Genomic DNA, 15875 nt, shown 5'->3' on the forward strand with positions numbered 1-15875 from the left:
GTATTAGGCTAGGCATGGCAGGATGCTTGTAGGAGTAATCTGCAGTTTGTGGGTGAGGGAACCTTCTTCGAAGATACACCCAATTTCATTAAAACTGTGTAGGAGTATTTCCTAAACAGAGTCTGACACTTTATACAGCAGGCAGAACGAATTAAGATCTATATGTTAGTATAGAATTTGTATTTCAAACCTCAAATGTAATTTCAGAGTTCTTCCTTTTTATCCTAGCATCTCAATGAGAGCCACTAATGCAGGAGCTTCCAAACACTAATTATTCAGACCACTTATACGCCACACTCTTCAGAACACTCTTATGGCCTCGTTTATTGTCAGCCACTGAAGTTCTGTAGTTGTTTTCCTTATCCTACCTGACAGAGGTTTACAGGCTCTCTTATTGCCAGAAGTTAGAATCCCTTTGATTCCTCAGTGAAGTTTTACTTATCAGCCCAGGTTTCAACTTGTCAGAAACTTGGGTGGGTGTAGCAAATTTGCACTAATGAAATATTCATTTCTTTTATCCAAAAACAACTTGCATACTGTCCATGATGAAGTTCTGCCAAATGATGCAGCAGTTACACAGCATTACTTGAATTGCAGCATTCTGCCATTATTTGCCTTTTTCTGCTACACCTACTTCCCAATTCATAGCTTGCATGCAACACTTCTGATTATGCAGAGTACAAGTTATTTGGCCGCTCAGGCCTGGTAAAATTCTGTAGTGAGAGCCTTTACTCTGACAAAAAGAAAAATCAAAATCAACTTTTTTTTTTTTAAGAATACATTCTCAGGCACAGAAAACAGTTTCACCTATAGCTTCCAGCTTATCTTCTCCCAAATATACCACCGTGACATATACCACCATGTGTTCCAGATGAGTGACAGAACACTGAGAAGGCCCTAGTGCTGCCTCTTCCACCTATAGCAGTGGAGTACGATAAACAAGTGTTTGCTCTAAAAATGTCAGGAGTACAAGTTTACATCAGCAATTAATCCTGTAGAACCACATTATGGTTTGGTTTGGAAGGGACCTTTAAAGATCATCTGGCTCCAACCCCCCTGCCATGGGCAGGGACACCTCCCACTACACCAGGCCACCCAAAGCCCCATCCAGCCTGGCCTTGAACACTTGCAGGGATGGGGCATCCACAGCTTCTCTGGGCAGCCTGTGCCAGTGCCTCACCACCCTCCAAGTGAAGGATAGCAAGAAACTCACTGCTAGTATCTAATCTAAATGACCTGTAATTTCAAAGATGACTTATGGTCAATTGCTTAGCTATAAAATAGGTTTATCAAGTATGATCCACTAATGCTAAATCAATACCTGAAAGAAAAATTATGTTGGTTACTAATTAAGCATACAAACAACTTGTCTTCTAGCCTTATGTTAAAAATTCTGCAACTGTCTGACAGTGGAGTGCAATAGCATTGAGGGTCTCATTCTTTAAGTTTGTGCTACTGAAGCAAATCACATATTAATAAACTACCAGTTGTCAGTGAGATGACAGAAAAGACACCACAAGAATTTCTACTCTGCAGAAAAACATCCATTGATATGACCAAACAACTGTCAATACCCAGAATGATTAACTTTATGATAATTAAGATGGCAGTTCCATACTTTTATCTGGTAAGTTTTGAGCTTTACCTGTCTTGTTTTTGCTGATGTTTCAATGAAAGGAATTCCGTAACTTCTTGCTAAATCCTGAGCTTGTTTTGTATCTACTGTTCTGGAAGGCAAATCACATTTGTTTCCTACTAGCACCATGGGGACATCTTCAGAGTCTTTAACTCTTTTTATTTGTTCCCTAAAGAAAAAGACAGATTTAATAGATATTAATAGTTTATACAGTAGATTTAAAACCACTGAAACAAAATGAAAATAACGTATTCCAATGTCATCAGTTATACTGATCTACCACACATACACTATAAAAAAACGCCAAAAAGTAAATTGACCAATCCTATCACCATCAAGTATATTACCCTATTTTAAAAAAGCTGACATTTTTCAGTAAGTTTATCCATCAACAATGCTCATAAGGCTGAACTGCCACAGCTTCTGACATCATTACACAAGAATTCCTTCCTCTTCTACAGCCATAGGAGGCCCTTTTGTAGAATCACAGAATGGTTTGAGTTGGAAGGGATCCTAAAGACCACCTGGTTCCAACCCCCCTGCCATGAGCAGCGACACCTTCCACCCAACCAAAGCCCCATCCAGCCTGTCCTTGAACACCTCTAGGGACAGGGCATCCACAGCTTCTCTGGGCAACCTCTGCCAGTGCCTTGCTACCCTTTGAGTAAAGAATTTCTTCTTTGTATCTAATACAAATCTACTCTCTTTCAGTTTAAAGCCATTACTCCTTGTCATATTACTACACACCCTGACAAAGAGTCCCTCCCCAGCTTTCCTGGAGTCCCCTTTTAGGTACTAGAAGTCACTATAAGGACTTCATAACAGTCTGATTAGATGAGGAAGAGTTTAGTGTTGTTTTTTTTGTTGTTTCTTTGTTTTCTGAAACCAAGAGATATTTTGTATTTGTCATCCCTGCTGTAAGAACTCTTAAGTGTTTCATTTTTTAAGTCATGAGTACCAATACATTCTTTAATTACAACATTTTATATTTAATGACATTTACACAAAAGCTGGCTAACCCAATTTAAATTTAGAAAAGGAACTGTCCTGGAGCAGAAAGCCCACAGTACGCTCCTAATCGCACAGTTGCTCCAGAAAGATAAGCCAGTAGTAAACTATTTTTGTGGCTAGGAATCTACCAGTTCAGCTACTCAAATCAACACACAACAGAGTCAAATGAGCTGAGCTGCAAGCATACAAGAGAAATTGAAGCTGTATGATCAGGACAGTTACAGCTCCTGACTTTGATTACTTTGAACTGTCATTGTATCCCACCTTAAATGAAGAGCAGCAACTTCTACCTGGTACAAGCTGAAGTTGCATGTTTTTGGAAGCAAATGTTGAGTTTATGCTTATTACTTACATAGATTTGTCAGCACTTAAATATCTAACCAGGAACAGCTTAATATTTGTTTGGGATTGACCTTAAATTGAAGCTGCTAAACTCAGTGATCTTTAGCGGGATTTGCATTGCCTTCTAACAGAAGGTAAGTAGAATTCAGTAATATTAAATATTAATTAAATATTAATATTATTTAATATTTAATATTAATTAAAATTCAGTATAACGTTAACCTACAAAATTACAAGTGGTACGGTAATCACCAGGAGAGACTGGCTTCTATTTCCACTTTACTGTAGCTGATGTCAAGAAAGCACGAGTTGAAATTTTATCTAAGTCAGCCATCACCCTGGAACTGAGATTTCATAAGTACCTCTTTCTAAAGGTGTTAGAGCTCACATCTTACACTAGCAACACTGCACAGATATTTTTGTTCCCTTCCCCCCAAAGAACAAAGGCTAACAATTTATATTATCGCCTATGAAGTTTCAACTGTGTAAGTTTTCCCATCTTAACACACAATTTTATTTATGGAATGAGCAATTTACCTTTAGATAATTTTTCACTATAATAAATAAGATCCACTGAGGCAGAAACATTAAGTCACATTAATTTGTAACAGAAGAGCTTTTAGATATGTTGTCTGCTTAACTCCCAAATGAAGCAGCAGACTTTCAGATTACCTGAAATTACAGACCTATAAATGCATACATAAATTGAAGCGTTGCTAACTTGTGTATTTCCCTTTAAATGCTGTTTCACAAGAGATCAATTGTTATGCAGGGTAAGAACAAACAACCTATCCACCTAATACAAGAGTTAGTCAATTATCTTTCTATATACACACCTATAATGGTGAATATCTTCAAAAGATTTTGTATTGTTTATAGCAAATACACACAGGAAACCTTCTCCTGTTCTCATGTATTGGTCCCTCATTGCACTATATTCTTCTTGACCTGCTGTATCAAGAATATCCAAGAGACAGGTTTCCCCATCGATTACTACTTGCTTCCTGTAGGAATCCTAAAGAAGAGAAAAAACATAAGCCTTGGTTAAGTACAAACAAGCAAGATTTTGAGCACCCATAGCTCAAAAAAAAAAAAAAAAATCTAAAATTGCTTACTAGTATTTGAGCATAACTGAAAACACTTAAGAGTTAAAATCCAAATTTAAAGATGTGCAAATGACACAAAAAAACATTGGTAGCCCGTATTTATACTAACACAGTAATCCAGAGAAGGAAAGAGCACTTAGAGGACATGTTCTGATCTGTATTCTGCATCTTCAGCAAGTAACCCTGCATGTGTGTGCATGTGTACATATACAGAGGACAGTTCTTATTCCCCACAAAGGGACACAAAGTACAAATTGGACCCAGATCAAAAGCCTCTCCCTTTGTTAACATAAGAATTGAAGAAACCCCTAACAATGATTTTTAAAAGTTTAAGTTTACTTAATTTACCAACAAAGAGTAAAACTTGACTTTATTCTATGGATGTTTATGAAAGCACTGTGCCACAACGTACAACAAAATTAAAAGGGTTCACAAGTAAGAGAACTATTCCAAGAAAGTATGCCTCTGAAAAAGAAATTATGTATAAAAACCCTCCAGTGTTTGGGACAGGAAATCTGTTTTGTACTCCTAAGCAGGTACATACAATAATAGTTATTAAATTATCCAAGTTCACTAGATATAACTGAAGTTCAATCTTCTCAGCCAAGACAGACCAACACAAAGCACAAAGTCAGATAAAAGCCCTGATGGATTAAGAGAACAAACATTGGAACAAATTATTTCAACTCTATCAATTCAAAGTTTTTAGGTCACTGATTCAAATAGCTGAAATCTGTACAAAGTCTCAAACAGCTAAATGTTAATGCATATTTATGGGCTTTTGGGTGCTAGGTTTCTGTTGAGTACATAGTTTTAGCTGTAACAAGAAGATGAACATTACTTTTCCATACAAATCTGAATTTGCTGTAAGTACCTACATATTCTAAATAAAACCATGTCAATAAGCTTTAACAATGTCACTGAGTAGTGTCATGCATTATTCTCAGTAAACTGTACTTGTAACACCTTTCGTCTTGACACCTATAAAAGGTGTCAAGACAAAACCTTTCCGATCCTTTAGGTAGAGCTTCACATAATATTGCTTCTGTTCTTATTATATAAACAGGATCTTTTTAAAACTCTGCAAAAGTGAGCCTAAGCTACTGAGAAGCAAGTTAAAATTGCAATTATAACTAACTTGAAGATTAATTCAAAGTGATCTTGCTTCCTTTGTATGCATTTTAACGCACTATACATCTATTTCTACGCACTTTGTCAATTTGGTGGGGTTTTTTGTTTGTTTTTTAAATAAGTTTCTGTTCTTTCTTGTTGCTCATCCTACAAACAGGTAGTTGTATAGAATGAAAATCTTGAAGTAAACAGACTCTCTACTCTCCTATTTATCTTTAGCCTGGCCATTCAGCAATATCAGATAGAACAATATTGACCACTTACCCTTTAAGATAAAAGCTAAATTTCCAAAATCATGTTGGATTTTATTTCACAAAAGTGCAAACTCAGTGTTCGTAGTAAATACTAGGTAATTTTAGAAAGACATAAGCAATGTTTACACATTGATGCAGATGAGACAAATACACAAGCTCCACTAAGTTTTAAAATAAGGTTAATGTTCCATGTCAATGCTTAAAGGAGAAGAATAAGAAAACCTACACATCTCTATTCCAATTTACTTAAATTCAACAAGACATCACCCACATCCTATGATTAATTTTATCACAGTTAGTGACATACTAGTAGAACTTCTTGCATTATACTAGGCATGTTTAAAAAGCCTATTTTCACCCCTTAAAATTTGACTACTACTTTAAAAATACAAAAAACATTTCTTGGAAAGCCTGTATTACTCCTTTGTACCTTATCACTTCAGAGGAAAAGAAACTCACCACAAACGAGTCCTAAACAAAAACTTTACGTAACTTTCATCAGAGAAAATAATTTTTTAAAAATTCTTCCTGCAGTAAATGTTAGCTTTATTATGTCATGCTAGGAACAGTAGCAAAGATGCACCAGCATAAAGCGCAACATAGGTACAAAAGCAAGGAATGCCTTAAGACATTCGTTTTGCTCAGTTCTGGAAGGAAAAGTTTGTCACTAACTAGAAAGACCTGAGATGAAAGGAAAAGACAAAGGATGCGGGAGAGAGGACTCAAGTTTGAGATTTTCTTAGTTACTGAAAAAAATACACATTTTGCTTTTTCAGTAGTTTTTGGTTTCCTCTCTGCCAAGAAGCCAAACATTGAATCACATTTGTAGGGAAGAAAACTGAACCACCACGTTAATAGCTCAGGTTACTGAGACCCCAACATCACTGCAGTGAACACCAGCCTACACATATTACAGATAAAATTTGAATGTTACCATGCTGTGAAAGTTATCAAGTCCAGCAAAAAACGAACACAGTACGTACTGAAAAGCTCAGCGTCAGTTATGCCACTATGGTACTTGTAATACTCTTACTTCAAAATGCAATAGCAGAACCCAGCACGGCCAGATTCCCCTTTAACAATGAAAGACCCCTTCTTGTGAATTTTTAAAAACTCTGTAGCTTCACTACACACTGGAAGATATTGCAATAAAGAAACACCTAATTTAAGACTATCAAGTAAAACCAAAATGCAAACTAGAAATGAATCTCAGAGTAGTACACGACCCCAAATATGAATTTGCCATTTTTCCCAGTATGCAGACACTACCTACATCAAAAAGTTTTAATTTAATTAATCACATAGCCTGCTGTTGTTGGCCTTTCAAGCCATAAAAATCACACAAATTATGCAAAAGGAGCAATAATTCCATCTGTTCACAACTAGCACTGATAGCAAAATATGATAGGAGGTCTCAGCTATGCACTACATATGGAATTTATCTGAAAAAATCTACTGCTTAATAAATCCCATCTCTGAGAATAACTTGTTTTAAGAATCCACTATACCAATGATTTAATATTAGAATATCACAGCTACTAAGACTAAGCTATTACTAAATGTTGGTGGAAGTTTCACAGGTGCGCAGGTTATTTAAGAACATAGAACATACAGACTTAAATATCAGTATTTCTAAATCACTCAAGGGATTTTGCTAATCCGATTTAAAAAAAAAAAAAAAGCCCTTGTCAGCCAACTAGGAAGGCTGTTCTTTCTCTAAGACATTTAAAATATGACCCACAGGTTAGTACTAAATATGCTGCTGCAGTGAAAATAACTATTGAAAAAAATTTTTAAAAGTCATCACACAAGATACTGCAATTAAAGTCTTAACAAATCTCGACCAGTAGAGGGCACTAGTCCAACTGCTCTGCGTGTTAGGCCAGATTTCCAAGGGATAGCAGACACAGTCTTAGAAAAAAACACTTGAAATTGTTTGGCTATAAACATGTGTTTGGACATCCATTTCAAGTGATATGAAATTGCGATAAACATATAAAGCATGCATTTCTGAGAAATGGTAGCCAATCAAATATGCACTCATTTTTAATTCTTTCCCCCCTCATCACCTGGTCAGACAGAAATCTATAGAATCTAAATTCTATATTTATACCCAAACAGGTCATGAGATTTGAAGCTTCCCAAGCTTCAGTTATTGATTCACTCATTCTAATCCACTGAAAAGAGCAACAATATTACAGAATGTATCAGTGGTTAAGTAACCATTTTTTTTTTCTCTCCTCTTCAGCTGCACTGTCTTAGCAATACAGGAATTTTGGAAGTGTTGAATTTCACCTTGTTAATCATGAAAAATTTAAAATCACTATATAACCACACAGGTATAGAGTCCGCTGTATATAACAAACACAGCTCTTTTCTCTGTTTTCTCCAAAATACTTACTTAGCTTGATTATTTGCCTGTAAGGAAAAGTTAGTATTTTGGTAACAGCTACACGCCAATAAAAGGAACAGTAGTAAGTGAAAAATAATAGTTGTGACACTACCAAATCACCTTATTAGTTACTTGTCAAAACAACTTTAGCCTTGTTTCCTTATACTGCATGAAAAGACAGCCTCTATGGCTATTGTTCTTTAATCAACCCCTACCACCACAACTGCATCAGTACGGGAAGCACAACCTGACAACCCCTCTCAACAGAATGGGATTCTGCCCTGGTGAGGACTGAAGCATTTATACCCCATTACAAGCCCATTCGCTGGAACCCATTTGTCACCCCGAATGACAGACCACCCCTGTTACAACAGTACTGTTTCTTCCCTAGAAGCTTAACTATGTGATTATTCTACAGTGCTGTAAGCAAACCAGGTGATTTACCACGTGAGTAGGAACATCCAGTCTCCACTTTCAAGGTCTCAGGATTTACAAGACAAAAATGGTAACTAGCGCTCAGACAACCTGCAGGAGTTACAGAAGACCAACACCGTTGCATGCAACAGGTTGTTGACACAGGTAACATACATTAAGCTGTTTCTTTCTTTCAGAAGATATTGATTATGGACCACAGCATTACAGTCATCCTGCCCATTACTAAGCAAGAACCACTGTTCTCAGATTTTATGTCCTTTCTACAAGGGCTGTCTTTTGCTGTGTTTTAATTGTATTGTCTTACAATAAAAATTATTTGGCATGTCTCAAAATACTCAGCTTGTTGATTAGCAAAAATCCATCAAGTGATTTAGGGATACTGACATTTAAGTTTTTGTGTTCCTAAACTGTTTACACAGGTCTGTCCTTATATGACATTTTCTATTACAGAACCTCCACGGTACTTTCTGTGGTGTTTAAATACACTTCTAACCTAGGAAGCCCAGATGATTACGAGCATGTATTACAAACACCAACAAGTTCCTTCTGCAAGCCCATTTTGCCTGTTCCTCTCAAGGAGATGTGTGTACCCTGTTTTTTAAGCATGTTTTGAGTTGTCATTGTTTTTGTTTTCAGCTTTCACATCTTCATAATTGGAAGGGCTGCCTTCCTAGTGCTAGTCATTCTTCCTTTCTCCTTTCCACAGTCTTCAACAAGCATACACGAGGTTACTTGGCCATTTAGCAGACAGACAAAACACACGTGAACATTAAGAGAATCCTAAACTTGAGCCAACACATCATTCTTTGGGGAATATTACCTCACGTCTGTACATCACTAAAGACAGCCTCCTGCCATCTCAGGGCACTGGCTCCTTTCACTCACATCCACCTGAAAATGACTACATAACCATTTTCCAAGTCATCATTTTAAGCCCAGATTTAAACCTTTGTGATTCCTTGAAGTGAGCTTGGAAGCGCTCCGTTGTATAAACATATAAATGAAGTCATAAGCTAAAGAGCTTCAGTGCTGGGAACATAAAAATCTTGGGTAAATTATAGTGTCATTTCTCCTTTTATACAGTCTGAGGTTATTAAATCCAATGATCCACAGGAGATTTCAGACAACACAAGTATTTTTCTTATATTTATAAGCCAAGGCTTGCCTGCTCATTAAAAACCTTTAAAATACTGTAACTTTTAAAGCTTAGATATAATTTTAGATTTTGAAGGCCTACGCCACGTATTCCAAAGAATTCACTATAGCAGCTACTTTACACCTTTTTCTAGACACACAGAAACACACGTTGACCTGTTAAAAAAAAAAAAAAAAAGAAATAGGGTTCCAAATTTTTGCCTCATTCAGCATAGCATCCCAGAATACATCGTTCACCATGTGAAACAGATCACAATGATAAGAGCTGAGAAAGCTTGACATGTGCATGTCAGAAGTAAAATTGCTTCTTACACATGACTTTCCTTTTTGATGTTAAGAGACGGATGCAAAGCCAAAGTTTTAGGAGGCATTTTCAAATGACTTTGGGGAATACTTTCTTACCAAGATCCTAAAAACTTGCATTCAAACTGTCCAACAAAACATGGCAACTAATGCCATACTTTAGTTGATCAAAATTGTGATTGTTTTAACTCTATCTGTCGTCCCACAGTCAGACCAAGAATTACAGTGATTTGCTCGTACTGGTGTGCTGCAGACCTTTACTTTTGAGCCCTTTTAATACAAAGTCTTGCTCTATGATGTTTGTTTTTTTTGTGGTAAGCATCCAAATGCAAGCAACTACCATTACCGCTGATAATCCCTCATCACAAGAAGCACAAGATGAAGTTGTTTACCTCTATTGTAGGGTCATATTCATCCACAAAGTGATTCTGAATTAGCTGTATTGTCAAGGCACTCTTGCCTACACCACCAGCTCCAACGACAACAAGCTTATATTCTGTCATTTTTTAGCAGACCTGATGACAAAGAAACCAACGTTAAGCAGGAGAGAGTCAGGCTCCAACTAACAAGGATGCTGTCAGCGCGTTTTCATTCACTGCCGCGTTCCTCTACTAGCACCGGAAAGCGATCCCCTCCCGGAAAGGCAGGACAAAAAGGAACGAGGGAAAAAAAAAAAAAAAAAAAAAAAAAAAAAAAAGCCATTTCCCAGCCAAAATCACACCTCTGGAGCGCGGCGCGGGGCTGCGTGCACCGACCGCGATGCAGGCAGCACCCCGCGAACAGGACAGAGCAGGGCAGACCCTCCCCACTGCCTGCTCCCCAAGTTCCCGGGAGGCCGCCCGGCTTTCCCCGGGGCCGGGACTGCCCCCCCGAGCCGAGGAAGAGCCCCAGGGTCGCGGCCCTTCCCCGGCCCCTCCTGGCCCCGGCCCCGGCCCCGCACCTCCCGGGGCCCGGCCCCGCGCCCGCCCCGCCCCGGCTCCCCTCAGCGCCCGGCCGGGGCCGCGGCCGCCCCGGCCAAACTTTCCGTGCCGGCCGGCAGCCGGGCTTTACATTGAATAGAAAGAAGGGGAGAAGGGGGGCGAGGGAGGGAAGGGTTGACTCAGCACAAGGGTGCCGGGCTCCCGGAGGGCGTTGGCCACCTGTCCCGCCGCACCCTGCCGCCGGCGACGGCTCCGGCTGAGGGCAGCCAGCAGCGCGGCCGCTGCCCCCGGTACGGGGCGGCGAGGCGAGGCGAGGCGAGGTGAGGGGCGCCCGGCTGCAGGCAGCCGCTTCCCCTTCGGAGGGGACGAGGGAGGGAGGGAGGGAGGGAGGGAGGGAGAGCGAGGGGTGCGGGAGGAGGGCGGCTACCTGCGTGGCGCTGCGCTGCGCCGAGCCGAGCCGCGGGACGACGCCGGCGTCTCCGTGCCTGTCTCCGTGCCTGTCTCCGTGCCTGCCTGCCTCGGAGGCCGCCCCGGCGCGGCGGGCGCTGCGCCTCGCTGCCCGTCCCGGTGCGAAATGGCGGGGGACGGGGAGGGCCGGGGCTGCCGAGGGAGCCGAGCGCCGAGCGGGCGGGCGGCCGGATGGAGGCAGGGAGGGAGGGAGGCGATCGATGCGCTCCGCGCTCCCCGGGCCCGCCCCTCGCCGCGGCCGCGATGAGGGAAGGGCAGGGAGGGCGGCGGGGCGGGGGAGGGCGGTCCTGCTGCGGCGCTGCCCGCAGGGGGTCTCCTCGCCGCCCCCACACGCCGCCACCGGCGGGCAGAAAGAGGCTGAAAGGAGCCTTAGACGCGAGGAGACGTCGGCTGCTCGGCCGGGGAGCGCGGGGGAAGCTGGCTCGGTGCACATAAGAAAGCGTTTTTATCCCTAGCCGGTCACAAAAATGTCAAACGGGCCTGGCTGAATCGCCGTGGAGCTTAGGCGCCCGTTAACCTTTCGCTAATCTCAACATAAAATGTGAGGCTTTGTTGGTAGCTGCCAGGGTGCTCTGTACAAAAGTTAATAAACAGAGCTGATGGTTTGGAAGCATGCTAACAATTGCACGATGAAGCCTGTTTTCTTACTAAAAGGCCAGAAGTGTAATTGAACTGTAATTGCAAAGATCCAGCGTGCAGGTCCTTTACACGCCCGTGCTGCACCCAAAGAAGTGAGATTTTTTGAAAAGTGTCGCCAGGTCCCAGATAGTGCAGCTTGTTCCTAATGAAGGTTTTTCTGAGGGTAGCTACGCTGATGGCAACCGGCTTACACCAGGGATTAATTTGTGCGATTTTGCTTTCCCTCTTGAAATTGGAAGGTCAAAAATAAACATGTCGTGCCTACACATCTGGTGATCAAGGGTTTTAATTTAAGAGGCTGGAGCTTTGTTCTCCGCAACTGCGTGTGACAAAACTTTCAGCCTCTTTCATTCCCAGTGTGAATCTAAGGCACTCTGACTCTGGGCCATACCCATCTGAGCAGCAAAGGCATTAACCCTTTGTGACTAAGCCATCTAATTTACAAAATGTGTCCTGTGATTAATTTGTGTAAATAAGCCAAAGACCCCGTGCCGCTGTTCAGTCCTACTCCCTCACGTGGAAGGTGTTATGACTTGGGCAGAAAACAAACACATCTTTGAGCTGTTGTGTGGAAAATCCTGTTGCTTCAGACAGAGCCTGGAAAAGATCAGACGAGCTGCTCTCCTTGTGTTCTTGAAACCAGTCTTTTCTGCCACCGAAACCGGTGACAAAAGTCCTATGGGAGCCTGTGTAAGAATTCTTACAGCGCACTTCTATGCAGTGGGAGGGTATATATTGTCATGAAATGCGGGGAAAATGAAGTGGGGAAGTACCTTACGATTCCCATTTCTCCTCTCCCAGTGACTTAAGTTTAGCAACCTGGTAATTTTTTGTGTTAAATGTCTGTATTAGATTGTTTCTCAACAGCCTCAATTAAAAATACTCACAAAAATACATCTGACAGAGCAACAGATAAGATCATCTCACAAATCAGAGTTAAAACTGTGTGATTCGGTATGCTTATTAAGTAGGCTATCTCGCCTGAGCAGATGTAAAACCCGAAAGAAAAACCTGCTTTCAAAGAACAAGTAGCCTGGTGGTAAAACCACAAGCTTGGGATGTGGGAAACCCACATTCCCGTCTGTGGTGTGAAAGAGGCAAAGAAAGGATTTGAATGCAGATGTTCAGTGACTGAGGTAAATGCCCTGATCAGCTCTTTTAGGACAGCAGGATCTCACTTTCATATTTTGCCCCCCCTAGGAAAACTATGTGAGTGTTGTGGTTCTTCCTAATGCAGTGGGAAAATGACTGTGTCACAGGAAAACTTGCCCAGTCCTGCACATAATGCTGATGTTCCACAAACAACTTTGATGGTTTGTTCTCATCTACAGAGCTTTGTATGGGGAGAAGCTGTTCATCTTTAAACCCACACAGTCACAGCTGGGATCAGAAGAGTATCCGGAGAGAGCCTCCACTGTGGAAACTTCAGGCCCCGATGACAGCTTGAATCTCCGTGTCTCCATATGATGATCTCAATGAAACGTGCAAACAATCATTGTACATGTAGTTGGAAGGCAAAATGAATTGTTGGGATTCTGGAAAAGCAGGATGCAAAGCTTCATTTGTTGTTGTTGTGCACATATTTGTTTATAAATGTCCAAGTCCAAACTTGTTGTTTGCTTTAATTAATTTTAGAAATACCTTCTCAGGCTTTTGGATGAAGTGGTTTGAAAACAAGCTGAAATAAATGAACTGAGCAAAAATATTGAGTTGTATACCATGCATTAATATGAAAGCTGTTGATAAGTCAGCAGAAGTGATGCGAAGCCTCCTAGATTTTGCAGAAGTGTTCTTCAATGAGATACCAACGTTATATTAGTGATTGTTTCTTTAGTGCAATTTTCACAGAGAATTCCGGACACAGGCAAAGAAGATGAACGTCCTCAAATACCAGGCACTTCAGTGTGCTGGAGCTAAATGATTTTGTTAAGTTAAAGCATATTTATGAATTGAAAGGCTTCCTCATGTTTTCATTAAAATATTTCAGTCCCAGTCTCCTGGATCCTCCATGGATATGGATCTTTGATGGCTCTCAGGAGAAACCATCAGCCACAGCTCCCTCATTAATATCAAGCACTAGACCTGAATGTGGGTATAATCCTTTCAGCCACACCTTTACCCTATTCAAATTTGCCCAATCCCAAGCAATATAAAATAAATTCAATGAAATTTTAACATTGATAATAGATTAGCTTTCACCACCTGACTGTCAGCAATTGTGAAGCAGGGGAGAGGAAATGTAAAATACAGCTCCAGCCTTAAGATAAATAATAAGCTTTCTCTGCTAACATAGATCGTCAGACAAGCTGAGACAGTTAATTTTCGTGTGGCTTTTCCTGGCATTTAACTGTATGTAAAGCAGATGCAAAGCCAATGGAGAGTGACTATGGGAAGATAGGTGGGTTTGTGCAACTTAAAAGTTTGCCTGCCGTGAATTTAAAAATACAAGTAATGCGAACTTGTATGTCACACAGACAAGGTCAAGGGTCCATGGCCATTACAACCAGCAGAAAGGCATATTCATCATTGGAGAGTTCTGGCCAGGCACAAGCACATAATGGTACTCGAGTTTGTTTCACCAGAGGCCACAATGCTAAAGTTAGCGGTGGTTACATGCTTTTAGGCTACCATTACAGTCCTTTGTGCAAGGACAGATGCTGCCTGAATCAGCCTACACAGGTAGAGTGTTTGCATTTGACCCGGCTGTGTGGGTTTGTATTGGCTGTTCATTTTGTTTCATGCAGGCATGTTATTTTGATCTGTTATAAGAGCATGTGTCATGCAGGAGCAGCACTGCAATCATCCCTGCCATTTAGGATGTACCAACCTTTAGTTTTTAGCTTTTTGGCTTCTCCTTCCAGGAAAACGAAGACTTTAAAGGAAGTCCTTCCAACTTTGTTATGCTGCCCTTTTGTTGATAAGACCACCTACAAAAGATTTTACATCCAATCTAGTGCAGTAGGAATGTTGAAATGTAGGAATTTTTCTCACCTGACACGGCAGAATACAATCAGACTCCCCCAAATTTTTACTCACTAACTTTACTCAAGACAGCATCTGCAAAAGGTATACAGTAAAGGAGTTATGTAAGGAAGCATATGATGAACTTACATACAGAAATATTTATATCCATATATAAATATCTCTCTATATGCAATTTTAGATGTGCTATTTTATATTCAAAAGGCTGTAGTTCTCATGCAGTATTACTTTTTTGCCCTATCAAATTTCTTTAGTAATTTGACATGCATAGAGTGAAGTTTAGCATGTATGAACTCACACTGCATGTGAATGTATTTTTCCATGTTACAGCAAATTTTTTTCAAAATAGCTGGTGGACCCCAAGAAATGCACAAACCTTAAACTACTAAACTAAAAAAAATTACCTTTCAAATGCTCAGCTATGTGAAGGACAAGTCTAGGTTCTGCTCCTTCAGCTTCAGTGGCAGCTGATTTGTCCACTGAATGAAACTCTTCAAATCTTCCTTCCTTTCTGTATGTAGGCTCTAAGGAAACACGGTTAATGTATTTTTTTGCAATAACATTAGATTTGGCTTGAAAGCTATGTGCTGAGATACACATTACTGGTATTTGTAAATGGTTTTACTTTTGGTTTAATTCAGCTGTCTCTGACATTTTATTTTGAGTATGTTTCTCTGCTAAAAATGGGGTGGGGAGAGAGGAACAGTTCAACTGTGAACTATTCTTTAGAAAACTGAGTGCTTTTGCCATCCCACCAATGTCATCTGGCATTAATTAACATAGCATCTCGCTAATTATATTGTCAGCATATAGCCACTAAATTCAAATACAAAGAGAATTATTAAAATTTGCCAATTTAACTTTGGTATTTCTTTTAAAGCATCGTTCTTCAAGTTTTGTGTATATAGGAAATCATCCAAAGCCCACTGAAGTTAATGGGCTTCCTTCAGATTAGGACCAGAAACGTTTGGAAAAAATCAGTGGGGTGTCCAAACCGCCTCTCTAAATCAAGCAATTAGGTACTTAACTCCTGTTATTGGTATCCACAGCACAGCACCCAAAACTCTCTGACTATGCACACTGCAGACCTGATGTGCCACC

General features: G+C 40.5%; 1 protein-coding gene and 1 long non-coding RNA gene across 5 annotated transcripts in view; one reads left to right on the plus strand and one right to left on the minus strand.

The window, feature by feature from the left end:
* KRAS (KRAS proto-oncogene, GTPase) overlaps positions 1–11266 on the minus strand; it is a 26107-nt gene extending 14841 nt beyond the window's left edge. For all 4 annotated transcript variants that reach the window (XM_068655736.1, XM_068655743.1, XM_068655748.1 and 1 more), the window contains exons 1-4: positions 11113–11266; positions 10158–10280; positions 3826–4004; positions 1646–1805 (exon numbers count right to left, since the gene is read on the minus strand). In XM_068655736.1, coding sequence (XP_068511837.1) covers positions 1646–1805; positions 3826–4004; positions 10158–10268 — 450 coding nt within the window. In that variant the 5' untranslated portion in view covers positions 10269–10280; positions 11113–11266. The remainder of the gene's footprint in view (positions 1–1645; positions 1806–3825; positions 4005–10157; positions 10281–11112) is intronic.
* On the plus strand, positions 11104–13368 carry LOC137842117 (uncharacterized). Its single transcript, XR_011088921.1, has 2 exons — positions 11104–11252; positions 13124–13368. It is a non-coding gene; the product is annotated as an uncharacterized lncRNA (long non-coding RNA).
* Positions 13369–15875: the final 2507 nt, after the last annotated feature.

The sequence above is a fragment of the Anas acuta genome, chromosome 1 (genome assembly GCF_963932015.1).
Source record: "Anas acuta chromosome 1, bAnaAcu1.1, whole genome shotgun sequence".
NCBI lineage: Eukaryota > Metazoa > Chordata > Aves > Anseriformes > Anatidae > Anas > Anas acuta.